Source organism: Physeter macrocephalus, chromosome 4, assembly GCF_002837175.3.
Source record: "Physeter macrocephalus isolate SW-GA chromosome 4, ASM283717v5, whole genome shotgun sequence".
Taxonomy (NCBI): Eukaryota; Metazoa; Chordata; class Mammalia; order Artiodactyla; family Physeteridae; genus Physeter; species Physeter macrocephalus.
The window spans coordinates 28,569,521-28,588,400 of record NC_041217.1 but is presented as its reverse complement, the minus strand read 5'-3'; the positions used below and the strand labels follow the sequence as shown (position 1 = coordinate 28,588,400).

Here is an 18,880-nt window from a genome sequence, read left to right as displayed (position 1 = left end):
GTGAGCCATGGCCGCTGAGCCTGCGCGTCCGGAGCCTGTGCTCCGCAACGGGAGAGGCCACAACAGAGGGAGGCCCGCATACCACCAAAAAAAAAAAAAAAAAAAAAAAAAAAAAAAAAAAAAAATTATAGAAAATCTGGAAAATTCAGTAAATATTAAGAAAATTACAATAACTCATAATTCCATCAGCTCAATATTACCAATATCCACCATCTATAAGTATACATGCATAATCTAAGAAATTTGGGACTGTACTTCATATTCTTTTAAATCCTGTTTTTGTTTTTTATTCTTTTTGCAAGTTAAAGTGAGTCTATTAGTGTCAGCCCTAATCCAATAGGACTTTGTATTCTTATTAAAAAGGGGAAATTTGGAGACAGACGTGCACAGAGAGAAGACGATGTGAAGAGACATAGGGAGAAGATGGCCATCTATAAGACGAGAAGAGCAGTTTGGAACAGATCTTTCTCTCAAAGCCCTCAGAAGGAAATAAGCCTGCTGACACACTGATTTTAGACTTCTAGCCTGCAGAACTGAGACTAATTTCTAAGTGGTTTTTTTGTATTAATTTTTTATAGATTCCATATGTAAGTGATGTCATATGATATTTGTCTTTCTCTGTCTAACTTAATCTAAGAAATTTGGGGTTGCACTTTATATTCTTTTAAATCTTATTTTAATATCACACGTCATTAACATTTTTCAAAGTACAATATTCTCTCATATGGCTACATCATTATATGTAACTTCTCCAATTGTTAGACAGATTGTTTCCAATTTTTTTGCTGCATAAATCATGCTGTGATGAACATTATTTATATAAATCACTGTGAGCATCTCTGATTATTTCTTTAAAATAATTTCTAGAAAGAGAACCATCTCTTTTGGCTTCTTAATACACACTAATAAATTGCTCTCCTGAAAAGTTACTAATTCATATTCCCAATGCACTGAGCACTGTGTTCCTATCAAGCGCTGGGAAGGAGTAGCTTCTAAACATAGAAGCAATAAAAAAAACAACAAAGGAAAAAGTGAAAGATATAAACTAAAACTTTATACATAAGAAATTAACAATATTAAAAACAGCAAACAGACAGGAAAATATTTGCCTTGAACAAAGGACTGACTAGTTGTACTTCTTCTTTTGTGAATTACCTATTAATAATCTATGTCCATTTAGGGGAAAGGGATTTTTAGTTTTTCTAATCAATCTGTATAACCTTCTCATGTAAAAGGACACAAAAGAATTATCGCCTATTCCAGACCATAAATCATTAAGTAATATATTAGCTCAACCAATCTTCACAACCATTTTTTTCAGGGGGAGGTCATTTCCCCCCAATTCATTTACTCAGTTTCCTCACCTTTAACTTTCCCTAGGTCAGCTTATAAACCCAGGTCAATCACATTTCAAATCCTATTCTCTTCTCACCATAATGCATACTACATCAAATAAACACAATTTTAAAAAGAGTAAGGACAACACTACAATTATGGTCAACTAAGGCTACTTTAACATGGACTATCTGCATTCAATTTGTGGCATTTTTCTTTTTTTTAATGGAGAATGCTTGTCTAAAAAAATGCATTGTTATAATACTGTGATTACATAAAAGAAAATAATACAGCAAGATAAGCAATTATTAGAGTTAGTGGCAAATGTGCTCGACAGATGTAAAGTGTAAAGACTGTTTTGTTCTTGCTTTTCTCCAAGCAAGTACTTTAATTTCACTCAATAATCCTGAATTAAGTTTTTTCATAAGAATTTCAATTTACCATTAGAATATAAAATATAATTTTATTATGATAAAAATGACTAAGGATATTTCTAAAGGATATCATAAAATCACTATCAACAGAATAAATGTATTGAATACATTAGATTTTATAAAGAATGTTTTAAATAATCAGTGTGACATAACACTGATACAGTGAAACACATAAAGGATTTATCTGACACAGACAATTACACAAATAATCTATATACAACCTTATAATTAAAAGCACAATTTAACAAAACAAAGATCAAATAATACCAATTTAAGCTTTAAAGTGAAATATGGATTTCAAGAAAGACCCAGAAATTGAAGCAGCACAGAAGTTTGAGACCACTACTATGATTTATCCTCCTTAATAACCCAAAAAGCACAGACTGAAGAAGTCAAAGTATCGAAAAAGCACATAAAAATGGAAAAATCAAAATAAACATAACAAGCATCTATAAATAATAAATGTGGCCAAAATATCTATTCTAAAATTAGCTCTTCTAAAATAAGTCTCAAAGTCAATCTATTGAAGGGATAGATATTCCATTTAGGACAAGTTCTTAACATCTCTATGTCTCAATTTCCTCATCAATAAAATGGATCTAGTAAGAATTTGTCTTCCATAAGTACTATAAGGTTTGATTGAGATATTAGCTGTAAAGCACTTAGAAAAGGGTCTGGAGAGTAATGGCCATGTAAGTGTTGTCTATTATAATCATCATCTATATAATTATATAATAAAACACAATTTGTATCAACTAACAAAGAAAAACAATAAAAGATTAAGAGTAAAAAAAAATTCCCACCTCTTCTTAAGTATCGGGGTTTTACTGAAATGATGGTTTAGATCAGAGGTTTTGTTAACTGCGTGGCTGTTTTTTTAAAAAGTCCTGTCTATTAGCAATACATACCAAAGTACTACAGGAGTTCCACGAGTTGGGGGAGAAGGGGAGAAGGAAATAAGAGAATAAACAAGAATGACAAAATGTTGAGAATCACTGAAAATGAGTGAGAGGTACATAGGGATTCATTATATTATATTCTACTGCATTTGAAAGTTTTCATAACAGAAAGTAAAAAAAAAAGACCATCTAAGGTGTTCAATTTAATATAATGTTTTTAATTTTAATATTTTTAATATTTTCTTAACTCTAATAAGTGACCTTTTTTTAGTGGTTTCCTTTAAAAGCTCTTAAACAGCACATGATGTTCCTACTCAAAATGCATAAGCATTGTATTTGGAATATACTAAGAGCTAATAAATATTTGTAAAGGGAATAAATAAAGGAATTAATGAGAGAGGCCCTTTTTCTTCAAAGATTTAAGACTAAACAGCTGTGCCAAAAGCCTTCTCAGGGTTAATTTCATGATTAGATTCATCTAAAGATGAATTCTTTCATATCCTATGGTAAATATGGATACAGTAGACAACATAAATCCATATTTAAAATAATATAAATCTACATATACAAATATTTCTGAGTTGGAAAGAAACAAATTTTTAAAGAATGAAATATATCCTCTAAATGTATGTATAAACTCTGCAGAGGCAACAGTGTTGCTTTACACACAGATCTTTTTCCAAATAGTTATATAAAACATGAAGAACAAGGGGTGGGAAAGGGAGGGTGGGAGGGAGATGCAAGTGGGAGGAGATATGGAGATATATGTATATGTATAGCTGATTCACTTTGTTAGAAAGCAGAAACTAGCACACCATTGTAAAGCAATTATACTCCAATAAAGATGTTTAAAAAAATTAAAAAATTAAAAATAAAATAAAAACATGAAGAACATACTTAGGTTCTAAGATTTTTAAATGACTAAAAAAAAAACTAATATGGAAAAAAAATCAGGAGAAAATCTATAGACCTCTCTAATAAAAATACCTCCTTATTACAGGTTCTGACAAACCAGAGGAAAACAATGCCTGCCTCTGCATTATATTAACTGCATGCAGTGATGATTAGAAACATACATCACTTACTGGCCTCATCACTCAGCATGGTATTTTAAAAAAAAGAGTCCAAAGTACTGTAATATAGACAACTATGCATACAGAACTATACAGTCATCCTCTGTGAAATATGGACATAACCTAAGAAGGTCTAGGAGAAGCAGAAAAATAAAAATCAAAGGCCTCCAAACCAAGCCTAACAGAATATGCCAAAGCATCACTATGCCCTGCCATTTCACACTGTAATACTGTTAATTTTTTTTTAAGTTCTACACCATTTCCCTTCATTAATGAGTCAGCATCCAAACAAATCTTAATCAGGAAGCACCTTGAGAGAACAATACTTACAAAGTTTTTGAGATGCAAGTTGTATTGACTGACCCCATAGCTTTCTATCTTGATTTTTGAGACTGTCATTGATGAAATGAACTGCAGGTATAGCTTTGTGCTGGGCATGTTTCAATAATTTTCCTGCCTTCATACGATCCAGCTCTTGCACAACAACCCAGGGAATTATTAACACAAGCCTGTCAAAGCCTAAAAAATAAAAAGATTTCTTAGACATCAACAAATATGTATTGAGCTACTAAATCAAACTGCTATAGGAGAATTATAAGTTTTAAAGACAGTCACAATCTAAATGAAGAGATAATAGATAAAAATAGGAACTAAAATCAGATATAGGTGTCAAAAGAATGTTACAAAAATAAATACTACTGGAAATCAAAGAAGAGTAAGTTTAGAAGCTAGGTTAACCTGTAAAGGCTCTTTTTTTTTTTTTAAACTTAAGTTAATTATGCTTCATATATATATACACACACATACTTAACAGCATATCCAAATGGAAATAAGTTTGTGGGGGGAAAAAACCCACATCACTGTTAATATAAAGTATCAACTCAAATAAGAAAATCAGAATCGGTAAATATGTTTTATAAATACCTGAGATTTCTGTTGTCTTCAAAACTCTAACAAATTTGAGATGATTCATCAGTATATTTGTGTCAACAACAATTAAAAGCTTTTTGTCTGAAGCAGTATCTGCTAGAGAAAAAAAGCAAAGTGAGGATTTCATGACATTTGATAACAGACTTGTATAATAACTACAATTTTGATATCACAGAACTTTGATAGCATTCTTAAGGCAGTACTTTAGATAATAAAAACAAAAATGCATTTACTCCAATTCTTAAGAGAAAGAACAGTAATCAGTGTTTAATTATCCACCAGTAGAATATTGTATATTGCTTACGGGTGGATTTTAAATCATAAATTAACTTGCACCAGCAGTAACTATGTTGCCAAACCTTGTACTCTATCACTGGTAGTTATGTACTTAGGAATCATAAGCTAATTTGAATGTACTCTGAAATATAACTGAAAAAACAAATATGTGTAAAAGAAAGAAAAAAGATAATACTAGCACTGTTATTTCATAGGGTCATGTGAGGAACAGGTAAGGTGATGCATAGGAAAACACTTAATAAATTGAAAAATGCAATGTGAATGTAACATAGCATTACTATTTTTACAAATACAACTCAAAACAGTACACTAACATATTTTGGGTAATATCTATCATTATCTTCTCCAAGGAGTGAGAATAATCACAATTTTACTATATAAATAAGAAATCCATGAATATAATACCTTTGAGCAATTTGCATTATTTCTGATCAATGCTTTACAAAGCTGAAATTGTTAAAAGTTATGATTAAGAGCAAAAATAAAAGACAGCTCATAACTCTGATTACTGCCCCTTGGCAAAAGGAGAAAGAGAAAATATGTCTAACTGCCTAATTATGTGAGCTATATAAAGCAAATGATGATAAGACCAATCTTAGACCCGATTCCTGTAGCTAAAAGAAATATACTTTATTATTTCAAATAAGCACATTTTAACATTTTTCATCTAAATATTATAAAAATTGAATGTCGGCTCATTAATTCTTAAGAAAACATAGGAGATCATAAAACTGTCATATGCATATAGGATATACCAGAAGAGGAATGTACATCATCTTCCACCAAGTCAATCTCCATACTTGTTAACTCTCCAGAAGGTGGAACCACAGGTAAATCCACACTTTTTCCCACACGTGCAGCGTGAAGCTCTTCTACAATCTGCATCTAAATTGCAAAAGACCCGCAGTAAAATATTTTGAATTATTTTCTCTGCAGATTAGTAAGAGAAAAAAGCAATTAATTCTTTTTTTTTTTTCTTTGCGGTACGTGGGCCTCTCACTGTTGTGGCCTCTCCCGTTGCAGAGCACAGGCTCCGGACGTGCAGGCTCAGCGGCCATGGCTCACGGGTCCAGCCGCTCTGCGGCATGTGGGATCTTCCCGGACCGGGCATGAACCCGTGTCCCCTGCATTGGCAGGCGGACTCTCAACCACTGTGCCACCAGGGAAGCCCGCAATTAATTCTTAATTAATTCACTTAATATGAGATAGTTTGTGGAAAGAAAAATATTTACAAAACTATGAAAGCCACATGATAAAAGAATACAGACTTATAAACATACACAGGTTTCTAATATAGCTCTTCTTACTTTATTATTTCTGCAACCTTAGGCAAGCATATTATTTAACAACCATGGGTCTCAGTTTATCTACACAATAGGAATATTAAATATCTGTATCCTTTTAGTATTTTTCGCAAGGATTAAATGAAATAATGTGAAGAACCTCACACAGAGCCCAGTACAAAACAGACTTCCAAAATAAGTTAATTTTCATTCCCATTCTCACTTCAAAGTATTTTAGGAGCCAAATATGTTTTTATCTGGATGATGAGCACTTTTCCTAAGATTTCTAAGATTGTTTATGAACCATCAAAAACTGAAATCCAGATCTTAATACCCTTCTCACTTCATGGAAGTAGTTCCCTGATGTATTCTGATGCAAAGAAATTAAAGTATAATCTAACTTTAGAGCAGAGGTGAGAAATCTTTCTTCTATCAAGGGGCACTGACCCAAAAGACATAAAAGTATAACTGACTGTCACAAATAAAAAGCAATCAGTATGGTTTTAAAGTCTCCTTTAAACAGAAAAACACAAAGTGTTCTATGAATCTAATTTTAATTTAGAAGCAGGGAAGATAAAATTGTATGCAATAATTCTATGAGGTTCAACCAGGAGATTCTAGCTGAGAAATGAAGCAACAGGTAAAAAATAAATATGTATGTGCCCTCATTTTCATTGAGCAAATGTTCATCTTGTTGCTAATTAGAAAAATGAGGCAAAACATGTTAATATCATACTGCATTTTGGCAAGCCAAGGCATAAGCATGCAAAAATATAACGTTAATTTAAAATTCATGTAACTTGTGGGCCACAGGCTCCATGCTCTTTATTCAAAACAGATTAGAGGGGCTTCCCTGGTGGCGTAGTGGTTGAGAATCTGCCTGCCAACGCAGGGGACACCAGTTCAAGCCCTGGTCTGGGAAGATCCCACATGCCGCGGAGCAACTGAGCCCGTGAGCCACAACTACTGAGCCTGCGCATCTGGAGCCTGTGCTCCGCAACAAGAGAGGCCACGACAGTGAGAGGCCCGCGCACCGCAATGAAGAGCGGCCCCGGCTCGCCGCAACTAGAGAAAGCCCTCGCACAGAAACGAAGACCCAACACAGCCAAAAATAAATAAATAAATTAATTAATTAATTTTAAAAAAAAAGGATACTCTGTCAAAACAGATTAGAGGTTATTAGAAAAAAAGGCCAAAAGGTGATAAAGTGAATGTAAATACTTCTCCAAATAGTTTTTCATGGCTTCATAAAAACGTACGTATTGAATTAGGCAGAGACATCACTGTTATTTTCATACTATCAAGGTTTCTATACTCATTATATTTTATTGAAATAGGAACCCTTTGACTTAATTTCATTAAAAATATTCAAAGTAAATAAATATATCAGTAACCTCTTGATCTGTATCTTGAATACTTTCAAGTGACACTGAAGAACATGGTGCTTCAAAACTCTGAAATGAAAAGTAATTTTATTAGTTACGAAGCATATACCTAGAGTAAGGTTTTTCAACCTTGGCACTACTGACATTTGGGATCAGGTAATTCTTTGTGTTGGGGGCTATCCTATGCATTGTAGGATGTTTAGAAGTATCTCTTCTCTCTACCCACTAGATACCTACCCACTCCCAACCTTGACAATCAAAAATGTCTCCATTCCTTTGCCCAAGCAATTTCAGTGGAGTAATAGAGATAAAATCTGATTGTAAATGGAGTTGAAGAGAAAAGGATTTATACTTCAGTTTAAAGACAAGTAAACTATGTTGTTTGGGGGTACATACTTAAACAGTCACAATAGGGCCTCCCTGGTGGCGCAGTGGTTGAGAGTCCGCCTGCCGATGCAGGGGACGCGGGTTCGTGCCCCGGTCCGGGAGGATCCCACGTGCCGCGGAGCGGCTGGGCCCGTGAGCCATGGCCGCTGAGCCTGTGCGTCCGGAGCCTCTGCTCCGCAACGGGAGAGGCCACAGCAGTGAGAGGCCCGCGTACCACAAAAAAATAAAAATAAAAATAAACAGTCACAATAAAAAGAAAAATAATGAACTGAAAAAAAAAAAGTCTCCATCAAGTTAGTTGCCAAATGCCCCCCTAAGAGGCAAAACTGCCCCCAGATGAAAAATTGCCCCTAGAATAGAAAAGCCTCATTCTATTAAGTTATGAAACATAGTAGAAATTCTTTAGGGTTTACTCATCTACATATGTACATTCCTAAAAATACTCGTATTCTAGGATAAAACATGTCACCCTAAGAAACAGAACAACCATGGAAAAGGTAAAAAGAGCTGGCCTTTGGTGGTGGGAAATTTTTATCCAGAAGTAAATGACCCATTTATAAAAGTGACATGACAAAACAAAGGGAACTTGAAGATTATTATATGGCTGAGGGAGGAAAAGCTGAAAAATGTTATTTATGGGTGTTTTATTTTTTGTCTCCTAGCAAAGATTGAAAATCTCAATTTTTCACTGGCACTTTCGATGAGTGGATGAGACTTACTCAACCCTACATACAGGTGACAAGGAACTCAGCAAAAGCCACTACTAAACCAAATCATCTTCTAAGAATTCTCCAAGCACCAAACACATGTATTTTACAAGACACTGTATAAAAATTACAGACCCTCTTTAAACAAGTGTATCATATGTTGCTTTATTGGGAATTCAGCTTCTACCCAAACTACCCAACATCAATCTTCACCTGATACAACACTACATACATCACACACGTAGGCCCATTATAGCTTTACTATTCTATAACCCTGGGTTTTATAATGCCTTTTCCACCTGACTTTAAATAACACTAGAGATTTAGGTTCTTTTCAGCTAAGGAGTGCCAACCGAGCTAGAGATTATTATAGAACTTCCTGCAACTCCTGACATCTGAAGTCTTTTCATTCTTTTACTACTACCCTTCACTCTCTTTGACCACAGGTCACTTTCGGTGATTTCAATAAATTTTCTATTACCTACAAATTCAGAGAAGTTTGTGTCAGTTGTCCTTGGAAAACCTCCTCCTTATTATAAAAGAAAGTCTTAATGGGTGTTAAATGTTTGCCTTCCCCTACCATGCTTTATTAAATACATGGACCAGGATAAAGCCTTCCCTAGAGAAGACAAAAGGGAATAACAATAATGATGGTATAAATGGTTTTATCTGCTAGAGTGATTCCAAACTAAAAACCTGATTATACTGCTTCCCTGATTACATTTCAATGGTTCTGTACTATCTACAAGATAAAAAACAATCTTTCCCATGAGAGATAAAGCAATCCATTTTCTGGACCCTCGCTTCCTCTCCAACTTCCTCTTCTATAGATCCTCTACACATCTCAACTCAAGTCAAAACGAACAACTTAAGTGCCCACGTAGGCTCTTGCCATGCAATTTCATAACTCTGGACCATTACACAACTGGTCCTCTCCCCTGACAGGACAACACTTCTATTCTTTGCTCTACACATTCTTCAATGACAAGCTTAAGAATCTCCACCTTAATAAGCCCTTCCTTAACTCATTCCCAAATTTATACTAATACCAGCCAAATTCCTAGGGCTCTAATATTTACTTCACTGTATTTGCAATTGTATTTGTTTACTAATCTACCACCCTGGGAACTTCTTGAGGGTAAAAAGCATCTTATTCATCTCTAAATTCCTAGAACCTAACAAATAGGTATCTTTAATTAATGTTTGATAAACTGATGCATCTCTACCCCACAGACTCATAAGAATTAAGTGGGATACCATTTATAAAAGTGGCCTATAAACCACAAATCTCTAGAACATTAGTTAGCAATGGTGAGGGGAGGGTGCAAACTGAGAAGGGTCTGTATCAAAGGACTATAAAACCTAAGAAAAAAAGTAAGTCACTTTCTCCTAGGAAAGCATAACAGGATTACTAAATCCAGAAAATAGTTATTTCTTTGTAAAGTACACTCATTATTTTAGGAAGATAATTATCTACTGAGGAATTTGAGGAAAACAAAACAACAAACATAATATTAAGATGATTAGCTACTGTCAATAATATGCGAAAGATAATATATTCAAGATAAGAACAATATTTACTTGCTGCTCCTGTGTCTACATGACTTTGAGTCAGATAAGACTGCTATCAAAGGAATATAAAGAGTTTTAATTCCAATAACTGAAAAGTAATCATGCAAAAATTGCTTCCCCTACAACTTAATATTCATGCTATGTATCTCTTTTGGTTTGTGTAGTAATTCTACACAGAGAACAAAAAAACCTATAAGATGCAGTGCAGGGATTTCTCATACTGTTCCTCAGATGTACAGCACGACGGGGAACACCAAACAATGATACAAAGATGTTTGGTAAACATACTGGAAAATTCAGATTCCTTGTTTGCATGCTACTCTACAGAACTGGTTATAGAGCACAAGAAGAAAACTGTAGCTTTCCTTTAAGAAAACAATAAAAAGAACAAACTCAATTCTTTCCTTCTTTGGACTCCTTCAAGTTCAGTGAACAAAGAGTACTCTCTCTCAAGCTCTTCTGGCCTCCCTAGTTACAATCCCTCCATTTTTCAAAGGAAGTATCTTATACTACACTCTGTAGTCTGGACTCCTAAAAGTAGGTAGGCTCCACCACCACCTGTTTTTAAGCAGTCTCTAAATTTCAGAGCTTCTGAAGTTCCAAAGTTCTAAAAGTTGTCTTAAAGGTATCAATAAATAATTTTATTTGCCATAGAAACAAGGCTGTAGCAATTAGGTTCTCAAATTAGTCCACAAATGCTGACTTATTACATAATTTAGAAGCAAAACAAGATATGCCAAGCTTTCTAGCCTGGATCTCTGTACACATAGTTCCCTTTGCCTGGAACATCCCTGCTTCTCCCATCTCATTCCACCTTGTCTGCACCTGAATAACTCCTATTCAATCCTCAATTCTCAGTTTACTTGTTATCACCTCCAGTAAACCTTCCTGAATTAATCACTCCACGGTGCACCAAGGCCATGTTAATCCCCTGCTGTGTATTCCCATATTAGGTGATAAGTACTGATCAGACCTGAGGTGGCTGTTTCTGTGTCTCCTCAAATTAAGTAAGTCTCTGAAAACAAAGACAGTGATTGTGGTGTCTGGCATATAGGGCATTCAAAAAATAATTTGTTAAACGAATAGCTATTTGGAATAATAACCCCTGGATGTTCTATAGTTCCTGGAGTTAGAGAAGAGCCTAAGACTGTCACAGTGCTTTTCTGGTAGAACGATCTATAATGGCTTCTTTCTATATTTTTACACATTCCGTCCTATTTTGGATCCTTGATACTTGCCAGGATAGCTTCCTAAGGAAGTTGGAATTATCATGGTAAAATAAAAGAATCAACATTATCTTCCCGACTAAATAGAATCAGCTCTCTATGATCATTACCTATAATAGAAACAACACAAACCTAAGTACATTAAAACTCTTTGCGAAAGCCTATATTCATTTTGCACCACCTTACCTGGGTTAGGTTTTCACTAGAACTTGAATCATTACTTCTTTGATGCTCATGATATTTTCCTTCCCACTCACGAACAGTCTGCTTATACGTGGAATCTGAAAATAAATGTTCACTTTTGTGCCTTGTCAAATTTAACGAAACCTGGGAGCCTTCCAGGCATTCTTTTTTCTCCTGCTTAGTCTTTAACTTGTTAGAATCTAAACTGAAGACATTTTCTTCTACAAGCTTCTGAAGGGTTTCACGGGATTCTCCTAGGATTTTGAAATTGATCTTTCTTCTTCTAGATTCGAGGGGTTCCTTAATTATCTTGTTGGACTTATAATCCTGAGAAAATTGGATTCTCTTGCATTTCTCCAAAACATATTTTTCAGAACTGTCTCTAAATTTATTGTACCTTTCTTTCTTGAGTTCCTTCATCTTCTCCCTCTGAGCAAGTAAATGAGGCCATTTTTTTTCACTTGCCTGGCCTTCAGCTTTAGGTCTCACATCTTTGGCAATCTTAGGACTGCTAAAGTTTTTAATTCCATGGTCCAGCTCACTCTTAACATTTGTCAATTTAATATCTTTAAAATCGACACATTTACTTATACCTTTTTTAGTTCCATTTGAAGAAGGACTCTGAGAAATAATTTGATTATCATTTGAGTATGATGTTTCCTGGAGTTTAACAAGTCCTTGGGATGAAAAACTAATTTTTGGTCTCTTTCTTGGAGTGTCAGTTTCTACATTCAGTCTGTAAAGCAGCAAAGAAAACTAGGTTACATTACTATCGTACCTGATAATATGTAATATTGCACTGTATCATTTTAGTTAGGAAATGAAAGAACTGGCCTGATAGGAACTTCATAAAAAGTAAGAAATGGTTACATTAAGAATGAAGTGGAAAGGATTACTCAACAAACGGTATTGGAATAACTGGTTTGCTATTTGGAAAAAAACCCACAAACGTACAGCTTTATATAATACCAGATGGTATAATTTCAAACAGATTAAACACTTAAGTGCAAAATAATTATTATTTCCATAACTGCTCTACTTCATAATAAATACTTAAAAACCATAGGGGAAAAAGGGAATATTTATCTGATTTCTTAATAGAGAACTTCCGAAACTTAATAGCAGTGGGAAAAATCACAAAGGAAAACAGTAAACGTAAATGACTATTTACTTTAAAACTTTAGCATACTAAAAAATAATAAAATTAAAAGAACTTGGAAATGGTATTTACTACATATGTGACAGCTTCTTAGCCTTAGTAAATAAAAAGCTCATCAAAAAGTACTAAGACTCTAAACAAACATATGGACACCAAGGGGGGAAAGTGGTGGGGCAGGGGTAGTGGTGGGATGAATTGGGAGGTTGGGATTGACATATATACATTAATATGTATAAAATGGATAACTAATAAGAACTTGCTGTATAAAAAAATAAATAAAATTAAATTTAAAAAAATTACTAAGACTCTAGAATAAGGCATAAACAGAAAATTAATGAAAGAGAAAAAGGGAATAGCTAATAAACACTTTGGGGAAAAAAGTCTGACTTCCCTAGAAGTCACAGACATGCTAATTACAACATACCATTTTCTTCTATCAAATTAGCAAAGATTTTTAAATAACATTAAACACCAGCAAGAAATTGTAAAATGGACCGTCTCATATGTTGCTAGTGGAAATGCAAAATGATTTAACAGTTACACAAAGGAATCTGACAATATAATAAAGAATTCTAAAAATGTTCTTATCCTTTGACTTCTTAGTAATTCGCACTTTAGAAATCTATAACAAGGAGGAAAAAAAGCAGAAATGGACTAAAAAATAATAACAGCAAGATAGTCAATTCAGGGCTATTTATAAGAGCAAAAAATCAGGTACAAGATAAATGCTAAAATTTTTGAAATGACTAAAAAACATGTCATTCTATCGAATATGATAGAGAGTCATAGTCATTTCAAATGATGTTTATGAAAAGTTTTCAATGACATAACGAAACATATTGATATAATATTAAGCAGAGAACAAGTACGGCACAAATCTGTATACATAATGTGGTCTCAACAGTTGTCTAGCATAGTAAAAAAGCTAGAAAGAAATGTGCTAAAAAGTTTTAGAAGCAGCAATAGCTAGAAGTGATAACATTTTCCTGCTTAATAAAACTAGATATTACTTTGTAGTCAGAAAGAAAGGGGAAAAAAATTCGACGAACCACAATCCATTAATTTATATCAGTAAATCCTTAAGTGCCTTTTAAGTACCTGTCACTCTGCCGGGCACTGGGAGGCAGCGGAGGACATAATAAAATACAGTCCGGACCCCCAATTAATTTACCATCCAGCAGGGGGGAAAGAGATGGTAACTAAGTAACTTTTCAAATAATTAATTATGCAAGAGCAAACTATAAACATCTCAGAGTTTCTATAGGAGTTTCACCTGAGTCTTCATCTGGTTTTACTTGCTTTACTATCTTTCTACAAAAAGACTGCCTATCATTATTTATCTGTTAATAAGTAGCAATAAAACAAAACTTTAATAGGACCCTAGCTTGACACTTAATAGGATATCATATAAGACATCAACTGCATTAAAGAAAAATCAGAAAAACAACAAACAAAAGAAAAATTTTAACAAGACCCTGTAGTTTTCTGAGCAGTTTAAAATTCCTATTTTATTTTTTTTCTTCACAACAGCCCTGTACTGCATATTTCACAGCAATCTATGCACCATGGTCCATATGGTCATAATTAATAAAAACTCAGCATTATAATACCTTTTAAAAGACCAACAAAATTAAATCTTAAAGTTACCTCTTATCAACTAGTTTTGCAAAATGCTATATTGTGATAATGCAGCTGTATATTTGCAACCCAAAATACTAAAGTTCTGAGATCTTTTTAGACATGTTAGACATATAGCAAATACTTATTTTTTATGAATGACTTAAGCGTAAATTCAATATCAGCTGAAGCTAAATATCACCATCCTAGATTGAACTCTTGTGATACAAAAATAAATGTGAAATTTTGTCAAAAATTTAATTGTTATAATTAGATTATTTTAAAATTTAGTAACCAAGGTTTTATTTTTATTTTTTTGGCCATGCCACGTAGCATGTGGGGTCTTAGTTCCCCAACCAGGGATCGAACCCACGTCCCCTGCAGTGGAAGCACGGAGTTTTAACCACTGGACCACCAGGGAAGTCCCAAAATTTAGTAACCAAGGTTTTAAAACATGATATACAGCAAGAAAAATAATTGCTCAACATTACTGGTGGCTAGATTACTCCATTAGCCATCATAATGTACATTTAGGATATTAAATCACATACTTACTTTCAACTTCGGTCAAATGAAGAATAAAGTACTTTTTGGTTAATTCTGCCAATAATGGGTACTGCTGATGGCAATAGTACCATCTCTCTAATACTAACTGAGATAAAACTTATCTCCTTTACAACTCCTAGACTTAAAGATCTGGCCAATGGTTATGATGCAATTTTTATTGAAGATATCCCACAAACTGTGTGCAACTTGATGAAATGCTTTCTGAATATTTTCAAAAGACTGCTGCCTTTGCTTATATTTTTATTGCTAATAAATTCATGTATATGTACTTAAACCAAGGATCTGGAATTGTGGTAACAATACAATGTAACTGGCTTTCAGGATGACAAAATTCTCTCTGATTTTCCACTTACATCTCAGCTTTCAATGTTTGCACATCAATTTCGGGACCTTTCCTGTAGTTGAATAGGGAGATCTTTTCAGAAGATGCCATGTATCATAAAGAAATATTTATAACCTTAAGGCAAATAAGTTTGTTTACTGCTCTAGGAAGTAAACAACAACCTCAAATGAATCATTTTCTCTGCAGGAAACCAATGGTCGTGAGAAATCCTGCATTACTGATATTGATATCTACTAAGCACCGTATTACAGCTTTCTTTTGTCCAATCAACGTTTCAAATATATACCACATTGTTTAAATGCACGACAAGGTCGTTCTGAAGTATACTGTATGCCATATACTTTTGTCTTTGACAAAAGAAAATTTCACTACAAGTCACATCTAAACTACTCACCAACATCTGAAAGTAAATAATCAGAGATTAACACTAAATCTAGATGCTCTGCACTGTTCATATTACTGATATTGTTACCCTGATTAGATATGGTAATAACTCACACAATAGCATGGTCATTGATCACACTCGGCTTCAGAGATACAGAAATGTCATTGAATAAGACATTCAACTATTCAGTGATGCAAGGGCTGAAGCCAAGTAGCAGATTTTGAGTAAATACTGACATCAAGCTGAACTTCACTGCATCCTTAGAATAATTTTGATCCTATTCTCAAAATAATTCAACATTATATTTTCCTCCTCCCAGAGACTATATGAATAAGTCCAAGGAGGTAGAGTATATAGATCAGAACTCCATTTACACTCTTATACATGGATATAAAATCAAGGCTAGAAAATGTGTTCTTAAGCAAAAGGTAACTAGTGAAAAATCAGGCAGTGTTTTAGAACTTAAAATTTTTTTAAAAAAACAGATACTAGTACAAAAGGCATTAAAAATCTGAAAAATTTAGAAAGTGACAGTCAATATAACATGAAATTTGTGAGTATACTTTAACAGATAATAATATAGAGACAAAGATTCACAAAAAAAAGATGATTCAAAAGAAAAACTGAAAAAGAGTCAGAGGCAAGCTGGATTTTTTGATTTTAGCAAACATTAACTGAGCTTGTTAGGGAAGCAGAAGTTTTATTCATAGATTTACTGCCACTTTAATTGTTTTCCTGTAAGTCCTTATTTTCAGAGAAACTTTGATCTTACCAACTTTTATCATGCATTATACTTTTTATACTTATTTACCCCCATTAGTGGCAAGAATTCCTTCACCACAAAATTCTCTGAATTTTTTATCCAAAGAACACAGAAAACTAAGGAGAAATAATCTCCATTATTCCTAACACTATTCCCCAAGTTCTCTAGTTGTAGCCATAACCTGTTTTTAATTAACATGGTTTTAGACCCTTACCAATTCAATAAGTTACATATTCTCTTCATGGGTAATATGCAAAGATAATTTATCCAAAATTATTAAATCGGCCTCATAACGTCTTCCATTACTATATATAATGAAGTTATATATCGTATAAGGGTACGTCAAAATCAAATTACTTGAGATAAAAATTCACATTTTATTTGAAAATAGTATTTACATAGCATAGAATTCTGATAGACTTTTCATTTCACTCAACTTTTTCTTAAATTTGAACAAATATTAAGAAAATTAATCATCATCTGTGATTTAGCTATAAATATTTGCATGCAAAACAGTACTAACCAAAATAAAGGATTTTGCGAATCTGAGTATTTAGCCTCACAATTCAAAGCTTAAAAAAAGAGAAAATATATCAAGAAAAAGAGAAAACTTACCTTTTCAGTTCTTGTCTTCTTTTTATATTACAGTACAGAATATCTGTATGATCTGATTTCTGAAAGAAAAAAAGATATCATTTAGGAAATATAAATTGTGCACTGGGGAAGGAGATTGGGAGACGGTATTTTTTCCAAACCAATGTGTTAGTGAATAGGTTGACACAATAATTTACTAAATCTTTCCAATAATCTTGTGAGACAGCTATTATTATCATCTCCATTTTACAGATAAAGTACCCAAGGCTCAAACAGAGCAAAATATCCTCAACATCACAGAGCAAGTTAGTAGCAGAGCCGTGATCTGAAACCAGATCTGTCTACCCTCTCTATTCTACCACCCTGTCTCTCTATGTATTCTGGGGACAAGAGCTAGGCACAAGAAAAATAATAGAGAAAGAGGGTATAGCCCCTGTCCTAAAGAGTTCAGAGTACAGTAAAAGGATAAAGTAGAAAGAAGTAGAAGGATATGTACAAATAACCTAATATAAAGGACATAAGTGTCAAAGCAGGACAATAAACAGTAAGTTGTAAAGAGTTCAAAACCTCAAACGCCAAAAGTTGGAATGTACCTAGGAAAAAAAGGTAGTCAAAAAATATGCTAAAGATTTAATATATATTGAATAAAGATTAACAGGTAAAAGAAAAAGGCATTCTCAGTTAAAAATGCTTAGGCATTCTAAGAAGCTGGAGGCTACTGGTGTAAATTCAGCAGAGAAAATAAACTTGCCTTGCTAGAAGCAGAACTGTTTTGAGGAAAAAGAAAAAAGAAAACTGGATAGTTAAGGTGTGACCAAATTTAAGAGGGTCCTAAATGATAAACTAAAAAAATAAGTGAAGATTTTTCAACAGAGGAGAAATATGATGAATTCAATGTTTTAAGAAATTTAATAAAGCAAGAATAAATTGCAACAGCAGTTTCATTACGTGAAAACAAATTCTTAAAAACCCAAATCTGCATTCATGGAACTTTCACAACTACCTTCTCTTATTACCTACAACAACTGTGTAGCTATCCTGATACACGCCTAACTCCCACTTGAATATGATGAGTACTTCACAACCACCCATGTACTAGGTTAATGTGTTTGGTCTGCTGTCACTGTTTCAAATTACTTGTGAGACAGTGGAAAGACATCTGGACTTGGCTCTGTTGCTGCAAATAATTTTGTGTCCTTTGACAAGTCACTTAACTTTCTGGATCTCTATTTCTGAATCTGAAAATGCAAACACTGTATGTGCCTTGGCTATCTCAAAACGAAATTGTAAAGATAAATATAACCATATATGGGGAAAGACCTAAAAACTGTCTAAATTTATATTCATGCTGTCTAATCCTGCATAATACGGTCTATTAGCACAAAGAAACAAAGAACTTGATCAACGCTTTTTAGCGAGCAGCAGAAAGAAAAAACTGGCTTTCTGTCTAGCGGCTATCAAAAAGTAAGAATAATTAAAGAAAACAATTAATGGAAAAGTAGTGGGGGAACTTATAGCATAAACCTTCTAACTGCACATTAAAACTTAAATATAAATAATTTTTAGAGTTAGTTACAGTATCTAAACACTCACCAGTTTTCTCTTCTCTGTTGAAACTGATATTACAGAACAAGCTGAACTAGTAGAATTTGCTGAGGTTTTTTTCTCTTTCTTATCCTAAGAATGCCATTTGGAAAAAAGGAAAGAAAAGCACAAAACAAAGCACAGCATAAGAGAACAG

At 33.6% G+C, this 18,880-nt stretch overlaps 1 protein-coding gene across 12 annotated transcripts in view; it reads right to left on the bottom strand.

Annotated features, from left to right (window-relative positions):
- SWT1 (SWT1 RNA endoribonuclease homolog) overlaps positions 1-18,880 on the bottom strand; it is a 93,788-nt gene that overhangs the window by 69,646 nt on the left and 5,262 nt on the right. For 7 of the 12 annotated variants that reach the window (XR_003679385.2, XR_003679386.2, XM_028488437.2 and 4 more), the window contains exons 3-9: positions 18,733-18,816; positions 17,161-17,219; positions 11,715-12,447; positions 7,646-7,705; positions 5,724-5,853; positions 4,666-4,767; positions 4,072-4,260 (exon numbers count right to left, since the gene is read on the bottom strand). Coding sequence is in view for 10 of the 12 variants with exons in the window: in XM_028488437.2 (XP_028344238.1) it covers positions 4,072-4,260; positions 4,666-4,767; positions 5,724-5,853; positions 7,646-7,705; positions 11,715-12,447; positions 17,161-17,219; positions 18,733-18,816 (1,357 nt within the window). In the remaining 2 variants the exon portion in view is untranslated. The remainder of the gene's footprint in view (positions 1-4,071; positions 4,261-4,665; positions 4,768-5,723; positions 5,854-7,645; positions 7,706-11,714; positions 12,448-17,160; positions 17,220-18,732; positions 18,817-18,880) is intronic. The other 5 variants (XM_028488442.2, XM_028488443.2, XM_028488445.2 and 2 more) reach the window with 4 other exon arrangements.